At 35.4% G+C, this 14,584-nt stretch overlaps 1 protein-coding gene across 1 annotated transcript; it reads right to left on the bottom strand.

Annotated features, from left to right (window-relative positions):
- Positions 1–7,627: 7,627 nt before the first annotated feature.
- Positions 7,628–14,068, bottom strand: LOC131167909 (cell division cycle protein 48 homolog). The gene is made up of 9 exons (XM_058126975.1): positions 13,808–14,068; positions 13,537–13,702; positions 12,393–12,621; positions 10,400–11,166; positions 10,078–10,299; positions 9,878–9,949; positions 9,449–9,730; positions 8,863–9,222; positions 7,628–8,157 (listed from the first exon to the last, which is right to left on the bottom strand). The coding sequence occupies exons 1-9, from the start codon at positions 13,834–13,836 to the stop codon at positions 7,870–7,872; spliced, it is 2,415 nt and encodes an 804-aa protein (XP_057982958.1). The 5' UTR covers positions 13,837–14,068; the 3' UTR covers positions 7,628–7,869.
- Positions 14,069–14,584: the final 516 nt, after the last annotated feature.

Below are 14,584 nucleotides of genomic sequence, written 5' to 3'. Positions count from 1 at the left end.
GAAAGTGAAAATAAAGACTTAGCAAAACAGTTAGAGGATTTTCGAGAGTCGCATACTTCTTGGGAAAAAGAAAAGACTGAAAAGGATTTAAAAATTAAGAGATTAGTAACCAAGAATGAGGCATTACAAAAGGATTTAGAATCAAAAAGTTGTGTTGAGAAAGAAAAGGACTTGAAAATCTTGAAATTAGAAAACAAGAATGATATGATGGAAAAAGAGCTAAAAGAGTTAAGATCTAAGATTTCGAGTGATAATGCAAAAGATCTTAAAATCTTTGAACTTGAATGCAAAGCAAACAAAGTGACTAATGAATTGGTAAAATTACAAGCTGTTTGCAAAGGCTTAAAGAATCCAAAAATTCAAGACCTAGAAAGAAAGATAAAGGATCAAGCTAAGATCATCCACACATTTACTAAAGGAAAAGAAAATTTTGATGAACTCTTAGGTTCCCAAAAGATGACCTTAGACAAAGAAGGTATAGGTTACAATGGAATTGAAAATAGGAGAAGAAAGAACCTATACATGGGGTATTTTGTTAAAGCGTCAAAATTCTATGCTAGTACCTCCTACGGTCTGTATTCTCACACCACCTGTGTATTATGTAAAAATAAAGGACACATTAAATTTGATTGTCCATTTAAAAGGAAAGGTGTGAAGCTCAAACAGGTTTGGAAAGTCAAACAAAAATGATTATCGAACAAACCCCAAACACTCCTCTTTTAGATTTTAGGATTGAGAATTTAGTGAAATCAGTCACATAAACAAAAGAGGGTAGTGATAACTAATAGGCTTGGGAAGAGTATATGCTTAAAATGTAAAATCTTAGTATGTGCATTTACTACACTATCATTATACTAAGAATCCTCAAAGAAAGTTAAGTTAATATGATTCTTGTGAGCAATATATCTAATCTAACTACCTAATGCTTATATATCATAATGATGGCGTAAAATGTTAAAACATTGAATAGCATGCAAATCTTGATGTATTCAAAGTGAAAGTTAAGAGATTAATTGTTAAAATATCAAGAACCTAATATCCTTGCAATGAGCTAGTAACAAAAATCATATCATTGAAGAACTAATCCTCTTCCAAATGAGGTAGAGCATTGTCATTTAAAGAATAATTCTTAGTGCTTAACACGTATTTAAATATTAAAATCTTAAGTTAAGTAGATCATGTCCAACGCATAAGACTGAGCCTTAGGAATAAATCATATATTAAAAATCATCTAATCCTAAACTCACTCTTGGAGCCTTAAAGGATTAAAATTAGTCATCACTCTAGCCACAAGCACTAATAATCATAAATTCTATATCTTTCAAGTGCTTAGTAAAAGATATCCCATTATAATCAAATCTGGGGCATTCTCTAAGGGAATAAAATTGTTTACAAAGACATTCTTAATGAATATTCCCATTGTGCTTAAAAAGTAAAAATCCCTAAGTTTGATATGTGATTAAGTAACATCCTCCACAAGAAATTTTACCATACCATGATCATATCCGGTAAAGATTCATCCATTATAGGGAAGTACCCTTACTTAATATTAAAGACATACTTATAAGGTACTGTCCAATAATTGGATAATCAGAAATACCTAAGGAGCAGCATTCCAAAATTAATATTATTCAAAATTGCTCTTTGGCCTATGTAGTTGGATATATTCACTTCCACGAAAATATTTTGAATATTGTTCACACAAAATGAATATTCTTCCAAATTTAATGATAATTAAATTGTTAAGAGTATCTGCAAAATCTCACTTCACAAGCTCTCAAACTTCAAGTCAAATCTACTAAAAGAGTTTGAATGTGTCAAATGACTAAGCTATATGCTATAGGTTTCAATCTATATGATAATCCAAATGATTAGGAAACCTGTGCATTGAGATGCATAAGAAAAGAAGTAGCATAGGCTTATGACTCTGAAGTAAAATGGGTTATGACTTTTTGGTTCTCTAAGCTAAAGCAGGTAAAGTTAAGTATAAATCATTGAAAATCTTAGAACACTCGGCTAAATTGTTGAAGAATGATTATAAGGAAAGACATAAGAATATGACAAGTGCATAATTGAAGGGGAGCAAATTAGCTTGAAGTACTATGGCTCTGAAACCTAAGCATAATCACATTGAGTATTATACTTTGTGTTTACCTCTGGTATCAAATCATGAAAGGTATGTGTAAATTCTTGTGTGCATATTTGATACAACATGTTAATCAAAATGATTTTTTTATACTGAACTAAATTGGTTGCATGCTTGAAAATACTTAGGGGAGCTGAGCTCCATTCCTAGAGAAAAAGCGTAAAGAACTCATATGCATCATAGTATCACTCTAGTTAGTCTAAAAGATTTCACAATGATTTCTTATATGACTTTGAACTAGTAGTGACATAAATCTTTGATAAGTATAAGCATTTCATTTCATCTACGCAAGTATTAAAATTCATAGGGAGAGCATCTCGAAATGATTTCCTATCTTATTATGATTGCCAATGTGTATTGTGCTTAGATGTGTAGTGAACTTTCTGTTGCATGCACTCAATTTTGATGATTCTATTGAATATGCAAAATGAGAAATATATTACTTTGCTAAAAATGGCTTAAGTTAACCACATGACCTGGTTTTGAAATGCATTGATATAATGAGGATCTATATGGTTAGTCTTTCTGGTTATAATTATTTTCGAAATGCACTTAAAGCAAATAACTATAGCACAATTTGATTTGAAGATCCAAAAGGATGAGAGATATATACCAGAGTAAATCTTTGATGAGAACTAAAGTGAGAGAGATATTTTATTACATAATCCATAATGTGTTTGAGCTTAAGGAAGTAAATCATAGGAGAACTTTTCTGAGGTAAAATAAGTGTGGTTGCCTAGAATTATATTAGATGACATAATTCAAGGGGAGCAACGTCACTTATGATGTGATAACTTGGTATCAAATTAATCAACTTTTGGTGTCGCATTAATCAACATTTGGTATCAACATTAGTTCACATTTGATATCTCATCAATCAATAATTGCTATCCTCACATAATCGCTAAAACTTATGCAAGGGGGATGGTTGATGTAAAAAAAAAAAAGGGGAGAAGTAAAAGTTTTCCAAATCTGATGGTTGAACAAGATTAAAACTTTAAAATTTCAAAGGGGAGAAGAACATAAGGGTATGTCCATTCATGTCTTATTATTATGCATCTTTTTGTTGATATCAAAAGGGGGAGAAAAATAGGGAGCAAAAATAATAACACACGAAAATCAAAAGCAAAGAAGAATGAACAAAAAAAACTGTTATTGATGTTATGCAAAGGGTGAGATATACAAAGGGGGAAAAATAGTTGTTTGATGTCATAGTTGAAACATCATGAGCATATTCATTATGAGCATATTGTCATTCATTGAATATTTGATGCATTAATTGAGGGGGAGCCTTGTTAGGTGTAACCCATTATATATTTTTGCTCGTACATTTGTCATCATCAAAAAGGGGGAGATTGTTGACTCTATGAGTCCAATCTGGTTTTAATAATAACAAATCACTTGGTATTTAATATGTGCATTGAGTTTGTGAATAGGACCTATATTAAGCATGCATGGAAAGACAACGAGTCATGGAAGCCTTCAAGTAAAGCTAACAAATCTTGGCAAGATCCATGGAACTCAAAAAGTATGAGAATCAAGATGCAAGCGGCAAAGTTCAAGAACATCTTGGGAATGGGCATTTAGAACTCATGTACCTACATTGTCATATGATTTAATTTGAGACTCAACATAACTTAAAATGATTTTAGGATTCATGCATTTCATGTACATCATTAGGGAACTTCCATGGACTTAGAAATGTTTTCAAAATTATGGAAAATTTGATTTATAAAAGACCCAAAAAAATAAGCAAAGCAGATTTTTAAACTGGAAATGAATAATTGAGAAAAAGAGGACTTCGGTAGCCTGAACTCAACCTCAGTCACCTAAAGAATTTCTTCGGTTTCCTGAAGATTATGTTCGGTAGCCTGAAGAATTCAATGGGAAACACAGAACCTGGCAAAGGTACTTCTGTCGCCTGACCTTGGAACCTCAGGCGCCTGAAGTTGTTACTTCAGGAGCCTGAACCCCACTTCGGTTGCCTGAAGTCGCGGGAAAGTCTAAAAATCATATTTTTATTAAAAGGACTCGCGAGCTATTTTATGGATCCAACAACTGAGATCAATCCTAAGGGTAAGATACTATATATTCTGAATATCTAAACCCTAGACAATATGTTAGACACACAAGAAAGAGAAGAACACACATTGTTGAAAGAACGTTGAAAATCTACTCCTAGTGCTATACGATTGCCTACACTTTAATCTCAAATCTTTGAGCTTGGGCAAATCAACTCAAGTTCTCAAAGGGAACTTGTTTACTCAACTGTACTTCAATCTAGTATTGAGGTTTGATCTTTCAAGTTACTATTCTTAAGAACTTCTCATCTTATCCCATTACGTGCTCTTGACTATCATTAAAAAAGTTTTGATCTTGAGTGAGCATATTCGTATAAAAATTGATTTTTGAAAAGATCATTACTTGAGAAAGTTTATTTAACTTGGTTGATTGATTTTTGATTCAAGGGTATATAAATATACATATATATCATTCATTGAGCTTATTATTGAAAAACCTATTTTGATTAAAAGGTTGATTTTGAAAGTGCCTATACATATACATAGTTATTCTAAACAAGATTATTACTTGATTTAAGTTGTGTGATTGATTGAAAGGTTTGTTTTAAGTGTGTGTTTTCTAAAGGATCTATATTTTAGATATATTTTAACGCTTGATTAAATATCCTTGGTACTTATAACTATATATTTTTGAGGGATAATTTCTGAAAAGCAATATACTCAGTTTGTGATTGAATACTTGAAAGAAAAACTTTGTGATTTTTGATTGATTTAATATTCAAGACAAATTTTTTGTTAACAAGTTCACTTCAAATATATTTGTGCATTTTTGCAAAGTGAACCAAGAACCCTAGTATACTCCAAAACATTTTAAATATATCTTTACTTGGGAGTTTTGGTTAAATAGGGATTTGTGTGTTGAAGCATATCATACATTAAAATGATTGTATCGTTTTCATACATTCATGAGCTTCAAGTTATATCATATGTTAATGTATTAGGAAATTGATTTGTACTCACACGCTTTTGTTAGAAGCATTTTTGAGTGTTATTTTTCAGATTCTATTGTATACATAATTCGGTGTGTGAACCGGTGTGTGAGGAGAGAATTGTATCTCTTGTAAGTAGCAGAGTAGGAGGGAGTTGTGCCTCTTGTAAGTAGCGGATTATAAGGGAAGCTCCGTTCCAATTTAAGGAGCATAGATTTTAGTGGAATCCTTGAGGTTGCTCAAGGTGAGGACGTAGGCCGGGTTGGCTGAACCTCGTAAAATCGCGGTTGCATTCTCTCTTCCCTTATCCTTTTTATTTTCCGCATCGTATTTTATTTTCTGCTTGCTTGTGTATTGGGAAAAAAGGATTTCATTGATAAAATAACTTTAATTCAAACATAAGTCCCTACCATTAATTGGTTAAACATAGAAATAGGGATTGATTGGTAAATAGGTTTCAAAGAATTTTTAAAATACCCAATTCACCCCACCCCTCTCTTGGGATTACACCTTAATCAACAAAAGTGATTAGCTCTTCTCTTGCTACCCATTTCAAACTAAGTATAAAGCAATGTCCTTCTAAAGATAAGGAAAATGAAGACATGAAAAGAGTTCCTTACGCCTTAGCAGTAGGAAGTTTGATGTATGCAATGGTTTGCACAAGACAGATATAGCCTATGCAATTGGTGTAGTTAGCCAATTCTTGTCAAATCTGGGAAGAGAGCACTAGAATGCAATGAAGTGAATCATGAGGTATTTTCAAAGCACTTCTAGTTTGAGACTTGGTTTGGGAAGCGGACAACTATTGTTAGTTGGCTACACAGATGCACATATGGTTGGGGATGTGGATACTCGTAGGTCTACTTCAGGCTATTTGATAGCTTTTACAAATTGGGCTATAGGTTGGCAATCGAAACTTCAAAAGTGCATTACTCTTTCTACGACAGAGATAGAGTTTATTGCAACAACGGAAGCAACTAAAGAGTTCCTATGGGCAAAGAAGTTTTTGAGAGAACTTGGTTTCGAGCAGCAGATGTATGTGTTGTTTTGTGATAGCCAGAATGTTATTCATTTTGCTAAGAATTCCAGTTTCCATGCAAGATCGAAGCACATTAATGTACGATACCATTGGATCAGAGATGCATCGAACGATAAGTTATTAGAACTTGAGAAGGTTCACACTAATGATAATGGTTCTGATATGTCAACGGTTTATAACTCTGGGTGAGCGACATCGTGAAAGTTGAGATGGGAAGTTAACTCTCCTAATCTGCTAATTGTTGGAGGATCAAGTGTGTGGCTAAGGCCAATAAGGATCATCTAGGCTATGGATGGATCCGAATAGGGTTAAGACGTGAGAGGTAAGATTAGTTCGAAAGCACGTGGAATGTAATCTGACGCACGTCAGACGCTAGTGGTAAGGCCCACTTGAGCAATTGTTGAAGAATTATCCCATAAGGGAGACGGTTTCCGTTGAAGGGGGAGCAGCTAGAACTTACAAGTGAGAGAGAGATTGTTGAGAATTCCACTTGTGAACTTATCCCGCATTAGAAAATTAGAGTAGATGATGGGTGCCTATATACATGGTTAGGCCCAAGACCTAATAGGCTTAAATTTTTAGGCCAAGTTGGTGTTTACCCATGTGTATCACCCACCCATAAGCTCCTCGGGTCTTAACAAGTAGTACATGAAAAACATGGATTTCAAGTCTTATAACATGAAATCCATTCAATGAAATGTACTAGCATGGATTTCAGGAGGGATCATTTGGAACTACTTTTAAAAATATACTTCCCTAAAAATACTACTTATCTTTAAAAATACCTATATAAAAGTAATTTGTAATTACTTATTAAAACTATTTTACTCAAAAAAACATGTTCTTTAACTTATTATAATTTGAAAAAAATACTTTTCAAAACAACTATTAAATGTAAACTAAATGATATTTATTTTGAAGAGGAAAGGAAATGAAAGTAAGAAAAAAAATATAGTACATTTTCTCTTTGTATTAATTGCTATTAAAAATAAAATAAGTTCTAATATGATTTTTGTGACAAATTTAATATTAAGAATCTATAAAATCAAAATTTTGTTTATTTATTTGAAATATATTCTTCTTTCTTCTCATTTGACTTAACCACCAAAACAATTTTTTTTTAATGTAAAAAAGTTTACATTTCATTCTCTGAACAGGTAAGAATAATTTCAGGGTAATTTCAGAATTTCTCCAAAAAGAATGCACCATCTCCCTAAGAGTTCTGCTCACCCGTCTGTTTAATTTGATTAACCTTACATGATATGTTTTTAATGTTATATATTTGTACTATAATAAATGAAAAAAAAAATTAATTAGCCTCACATGATATGCTTTTAATATTATATATTTCTATAATAATAAATAAAAATTCAAAAAAATGCCAGGCCAGATTGTGATACTGGTGCCTGCTGGAATTTAACAGCTGAAAATCTGATCAGGATAAACATCTGAAATATAACTTCAAAAGCAGGTGCAGTTCACAGCCTTTCCACTAATAATATCTTTTCAACCATAGCGAGCACTGCCCTAAACTTGAAACTAAGCCATACACCGGCCAAAAACACAGGTTTGGTAATGATCACATGGAAGGCATTGACCCCCAATGTATCAGAGGAATCAGGAAGTACACAGAATGGAAGGAGAGACACAAATGTTAAGCATTGGAAATAAAAACTAACTATAGAGATCATCGTCATCAGCACCACCAGCTGCGGCAAAAGCGTCGGATGCAGGTGCTGCTGCACTAGTCTCGGGAAATCGGAACTCGGTTCCAAACCCTCTAGACTGCTGCAAGGTCTGAGCAAATGCCTGGTATTTACGGATATCAGCGTCGCTCACACTCCTCCGAGCGTACTTCATGGATTCTTCAAAATGAGCAGCCTTGATTTCCGCCACTTCATCCTCGACATCCTCCTCCATTGCCTCCGGGTTGTCCCGTCTCCTCCTCTCCCTCTCAATATCCTGCAAAAATTAAAAACCATTCTTAATGTTCTTCCCACTGCATGAAAAAAATACTACACAGGCCTCATAATTTCAGCAGCAGTGTAATCAAAACTCAAAATGATAATCCTTTTGTAAAATCAATTTTCAATTAAGCAGGCTGTTCTGTCATTACTTATTTCCATTTTTTTTTTCCCCACAGCACAGCCATCTTTCATTTGAAAACCCTTCCTTCATATGATGGCATGGAGCAGTACTTCACTTTTCAAACCACAAACTCCCAGATCGGCACCCTAATTACAGACACATAATGCAGCATAGGAAAATTGCCGCACTACCATATTCGGTCAGGGGAGAGAAGGCAGCCTGGTTTCGGATCTGAGTGTCAGATATAATTTGATTCATTTTTTTTTTTTTTTCTTCCAAAAAAAAAAAAAATGAAATAAAGAAACAGAAGGGGCATATCATATTTTGCATAAATTGTATATTTTGCCGGGCGTGACGTTATTGTGCTGTGCTCCATATCAAGGGATATAATGGTGTCCAAATAGTAGTTCCGACTCGCATTAAGCATGAGGGATCCTCATAGATCCAAGACAAGCTCCTCATAGGGCCACATCTACTTCAGACAAACTCATATTTCTCATAAAGCAGACGCATGCAAGTCTACTCAACAAGGAACTCAAAAGAAAAACATAAAACCACATTTGGGAAGGCAATGCTTACTTTCTCAATGTTCTCTCTTATTGCATATTTGCATCCCCGCTGGCAAATTTCTGTAATATCAGCACCACTGAAACCTTGAGTGTACTTCGCGAGGGCTCTCAAATCCACATCTTTAGAAACAGGAGATTTTCTGAGGCAGGCCTTGAATATCTGATGGCGAGAGTCCTCATCAGGTAGAGGGATATAAATCAACTGATCAAGACGACCTGGCCGTAAGAGTGCAGGATCAATGATATCTGGTCTATTAGTGGCCCCAATAATGAAAACAGTTTTCTTTGCAGACATTCCATCCATTTCTGTAAGCAGCTGGTTTAAAACCCTATCAGCAGCACCACCAGCATCTCCAACACTGCTTCCTCTCTGCAAAGGGTAAAATAATTGTATTAAGCAAACAGAATATAATCCAGGAGCAACAAATCAGAATGATATGAGACAATTCCTGTGTCCAGGATTGCCATATTCTGATAGTATGATACATGCAACCCAAATGAAATATGCTTTGCATAACACCAAATTTATCAGCATCTCATTCATAAGGGGAAAAAAGAAATTGACCAGAGTTCATATGAAATAGAACTTAATAAACCTGAGTTGCAATTGAGTCGAGCTCATCAAAGAAAAGGACACATGGAGCTGATTGGCGAGCCTTGTCAAAAATTTCTCGTACATTAGCTTCACTCTCTCCAAACCACATAGTAAGCAATTCAGGACCCTTGACACTGATGAAGTTTGCCTGGCATTCATTGGCAATAGCCTTGGCCAGCAAAGTTTTCCCACATCCTGGGGGACCATAGAAGAGAACTCCCTTTGAGGGAGACATACCAAACTTCTCAAATTTCTCAGGATGCTCCACAGGATATTGAACCGTCTACAGAAGAAAATATATAGCAAAACAAAATTGTAAGATACAACCACGGACAAAAGAGGGAGGAAAGGGTGGTGGTAGTGGTGGTGAGGGAGTTGGGAGTGTGTATTGAGAAGTGCACTGATGATGTAGTTCAACATCTTTAATTACCTCTTGAAGCTCCCTCTTGACATTTTCAAGACCACCAATATCCTCCCAGCTGACATTGGGCACTTCAACAACCTAGTTCATCAGAATAACAGAAATAAGGGACCCAGTCAACCAAAACACTATCAAAGCAGAAAATAAAAAAGAAAAAAAAAAAAAAGGCTTTTGGCTCATTAAGATATATATCTGAAGTTTCTACTCACAGTCTCACGCAAAGCAGATGGATTGCTTGTTCCAAGAGCAGTCTTAAAGTGCTCATCAGTAACAGCCATAGAGTTGAGAATCTCTGCATCTATGGACTCATCTTCCAAGTCTATCACATCCATCTTCTCTCTGATACATTGAAGTGCAGCTTCAGTGCACAGAGCTGCCAAATCTGCACCAACATAACCATGCGTGTCCTTGGCAATTCTTTCTAAATCAACCTGTAGCAACACACGGCGGAAAAGAACACAATTATATTGACACATTCTTGCAATAAATTAATCAAATAAAGCATGATTAATGATGGAAACTAGGTCTTACATCTTCAGAGAGCTTCATGTTCTTTGTATGGATACGGAGAACCTCAAGACGCCCAACTTCATCTGGAACACCAATATCAATTTCCCTATCAAATCTTCCAAATCTTCTCAGAGCAGGGTCAATGCTGTTAGGACGATTTGTAGCACCAATAACAATAACATGGGCACGAGATTTAAGCCCATCCATAAGAGTTAAGAGCTGGGAAACTATCCGCCTCTCCACCTCTCCATGTGTCTTCTCTCGCTTAGGAGCTATAGAGTCAATCTCATCAATAAAGATAATGGAAGGAGCATTTTTCTCTGCTTCCTCAAATGCTTTCCTGAGGTTGCTCTCACTCTCTCCAGCCAATTTTGACATGATCTCTGGCCCATTAATACAGAAGAAGAAAGCTCCAGTTTCATTAGCAACAGCCCGGGCAATTAAGGTCTTTCCAGACCCAGGAGGTCCATACAGCAGAATCCCTTTTGGTGGTTTTACCCCAATTGATTTAAAAAGCTGTGGATGCCTAAGTGGCAGCTCAACTAACTCCCGAATCTGAGCCATCTGTTTTCGAACACCACCAACATCATCATAACCAACCTCATCTAATCTATCTTCATCCTCCCTCCTCACAGGCTCACCCTCACAGAAGATCTCAGTGTCTGGTGCAACCACACAGTACTCAGGGGGATCAGTCTCGATAACCTTGAATTCCACACTTCTCATTCCTCCTCTCACAAGGAAGAGATCACCTTTTCTCACTGGTCGGTATGCCTCCAGAAAATAAGCTGCACAAAAATATTTGGAATCAGATCTTGTACATGCCAAAAACAACAACAGCAACAACAGTAGCTTTATCCAGGATTAGCAATGGTGGTGATGGTGGTGGTTTTTCTTAAAAGAGAGGAAAATGGAAACACATAAATTTGACAATTAACAGTTCTATAGCAAGAGCCAGCTAAAGCTTAAAAATCATATAGAGATGAAAAACTATATCATATGGAAAGGCAGTAGGGGATGCCATAAGTGTTCTCATGCTGCCTGTGAACCCTTTATATTCAAAGCAGGCAATCATTGTTCAAGGCAAAAAATAGAAAGTTCCCACATACAACTAGGAATTATCAAATTCAGCTCAAGGCTTCACAACTCAGATCACAATACTACTCCATACCAAAGACTTTAAGGTAGTGAGTAGTAAATTATTAGAGCTCTTCACAAGCTGCCCAAGCTCAGGCTGCGCAGCAGCTCTTTTAAGGTATATTTTAATATTTTAAAAGCCAAACACTCTCTTCCTGTGTGCGCATGTCACTCTTCAATATAAGATTTTCCTTCATCATACCAGAAAAACCCTGCAAATCAGGGTTGAAGCAAGTCATTCTCTTCCAAACCCTAGTTTAACATACTAATTCAACCCTAATTTCAACTCTAACCCACAAATGAGGGTTGAAGCAAGTCATTTTCTTCAAAACCCTAGTTCAACATACTAATTCAACCCTAATCCCAACTCTAATTGTTTTTCAAGTATTAAAAAAATTGAGTCATAAGCAATCTGCCAGATAGATCCAAAAGAAATAAAAATGAAGAAGCTTATATTCAAAAAAAGAACCTGTTAAATCAAAAAACCCATTTAAGTCTTCCCATTATTAGATCATAATTACCCTGACACAAATTTTATGTCATCAGATAGCTGATGACATGTGAAGTTCTTATCCTAGGTGCCATTATCATTTAAGACAACATTTGTGCCTCTCTTAGGCAATTAGGTTGGTATCCATCTAGTGCTTCTAAACCTTATTCTAATCCATCTTTAAGAGGCAAATTGAACGATTATTGGTTATTCAACAATTTTGAAATGAAATCTAATCAATCAAATTATTCCCTGGAGCTACAGTCAATGTACTCCTAGTCTCATAATATACAATGATAAAATATCAGAAATAAATGAATGGTCAAGAATTAAATGATGAACAGCAATGTAAAGTAAGAGAAGTATATTGAAATTGCAGAAAGTTACGTTTCAAGTATGCATCAAAGAGATTCCCAGTAACCCCTTCAACTGTGTCATCCACTGGAAGTATGTGCACACGCTGTCCATATTTTACATCAGCACACTGATGTACAGAGACCACATCTCCAAGCCTAACCCTCAGATTTGACCTGACAACTTTGTTCATTCTAATCTTTGGTTCATCACATGTATCATCAGCAAGGGCAATGCAGATTGTGTCCTTCCTCTTCTTTCCCTGAACACCAATTACAATCAAAACAGATGTTATATAGCTGTTTCCTATCGATTTTAATTACCACAAATCTCACTTTCTTACCCAAAACAAACGTTCATATTACTAGAATCCAGGAAAGATTGAATGCCCACCACTTTGTTAACCATTAGAACTCACAAACAATAATAATAGAAAAACAATAAAAGCCACATTGAATAAAAACATGGGAGTACCACACTACCACTGTAAAGCTTCATCTCTAAATGTTACCTAATCAAATAGAAATAGTCAAACAGATGTTACAAATTTAAGAACTCTAAAACCAGAAGAAACCAGACCCACGCACACACAATACATAAGCCAGATATAGAGGGCACAATGAAAACCCCATTCATAAGTTCACATATTGAATAACTTCAAAATACTACAAAAATCTGGACGTGCTCCACTTCTACAGATCACTTTTGTTTAAAACATAATGGTAATTTATAAATCCGACACCAATGTAAGACCAACAGAGCAAAAGAGAAACAAGGAGAGCCTCATCCACATACACAATAAATGCAACTAAATTCATAACCATATCAAACTCAGAATGAATTCCACCAATAAAATTTTCAAATAAGCACCATTCAGATCTAAGCAACCATCGTCCTGCACTATTAAAATTAAAAGACAAGATACTCGCAAACAACAAACTTTAGGAGGGGAAAAACCAAGAAAAAAACTGCTTTCAAAAACTAAGACAGACCCAACTTCAGTCAAACCACAAATCGTATAATTTTTTTGAAAAAGATACCAAAAACCCTACCATCCGTATACCCCAAAGCACCCACCGAACCCAAAACATTACAAATTTTAACATGATTCAGAAAAGCCCTCTCAATGAGAAAATTATACAAACCCACTTAAACAAGAGATTAATCGAAGTCAAACCTTGATCAAGATCGTATCACCGCGAAAGAGCTGGAGCTTCTCCATGGTATCCGGGTGGAGCGAGACCACAGAGTTGTCATCGTTGATCGCCTCATCGACGACAAGCCGATTCGCAGCCTTCTTGCGCTCCAGAATCGCAGTACTGAAATCCCTCTTCGTTCCCTTGCTGAAAACCATTCAAGAATCACAAAATACCGAAATCAAAACCAAAATACGCAAAACATGAACATAATTCAAAGGAAAGAGTGGGATCTGAAGGAAGATGGCTTACGAGTCCGATGATTCAGGTTGGTTACTCATCGCGGGGGAGATTTGAGTCGCAGAGACGAAAAGAGAAAAAAATATCAGGAGACGAAGCCGAACAAGAACGTCAAGTATAGGGGATCAAAGATTGGTGAAGACTGGGGTTTTTATAATGGTGTGTTGAGGCACAGCTCCGTTTCTTGTTGGTAAAGAAAAGGTCGGTTTACTTTGCTTTTTAGCTTTACATATGTTCTAGCACTTTCCATTTTTTTGTTTTGGAAATTTGAAATTACAAGGATGACTTCATTTCTTTTAAATTTTATAATTTGTGATTTTAACAATATCAAAATTCTAATAAATCTTTATAAAAATAAATAGATTACACATTCATTTAGATTATTATAAAATTAAATAGTATTAAGTACGAAAAATACAAGTGACATAACTTTTCATAGAATCTTAAGAAAATTTCTTGTATCGCATGTAGTGAACTCAGACCTTTCGTGTCCCTCTCGTAATGTCACTCTCACCGCTCCTTAAACATCAGAATGAATGTAGTTCAATACTCCCTCTGTCTTGTGTGTGGTCGTCATGAACTGAACCTGGTTCTACTTCCAAGCACGCAATACTTGTAGGACTTCAGCTTACATGATTTTACACTACATATATATATATATATATATACCACATAAGAGTACTGTCGGACTTAGATTCTATGGTTGTAGCTCCACCTACAACAGTGGTACCCAGTAGTATGTAAATATTAGTCGACACTCTTTTCCCCTTTATCAGGGTCATAACTCCC

Source organism: Malania oleifera, chromosome 11, assembly GCF_029873635.1.
Source record: "Malania oleifera isolate guangnan ecotype guangnan chromosome 11, ASM2987363v1, whole genome shotgun sequence".
Taxonomy (NCBI): domain Eukaryota; kingdom Viridiplantae; phylum Streptophyta; class Magnoliopsida; order Santalales; family Ximeniaceae; genus Malania; species Malania oleifera.
Note: the sequence above shows the minus strand (reverse complement) of the source record. Positions and strands in the feature narration are given on the sequence as shown.

What these genes read in the sequence shown, in the direction of transcription:
- LOC131167909 (XM_058126975.1), bottom strand. Translation starts at nt 13,836, where the DNA reads ATGAGTAACCAACCTGAATCATCGGACTC. An exon ending in CTTTGATGCATACTTGAAAC is followed by an intron (nt 11,167 to 12,392) that starts GTAACTTTCTGC and finishes ATTTTTGTGCAG; the next exon opens with CTTATTTTCTGGAGGCATAC. An exon ending in TCAAGAGGGAGCTTCAAGAG is followed by an intron (nt 9,731 to 9,877) that starts GTAATTAAAGAT and finishes TTTCTTCTGTAG; the next exon opens with ACGGTTCAATATCCTGTGGA.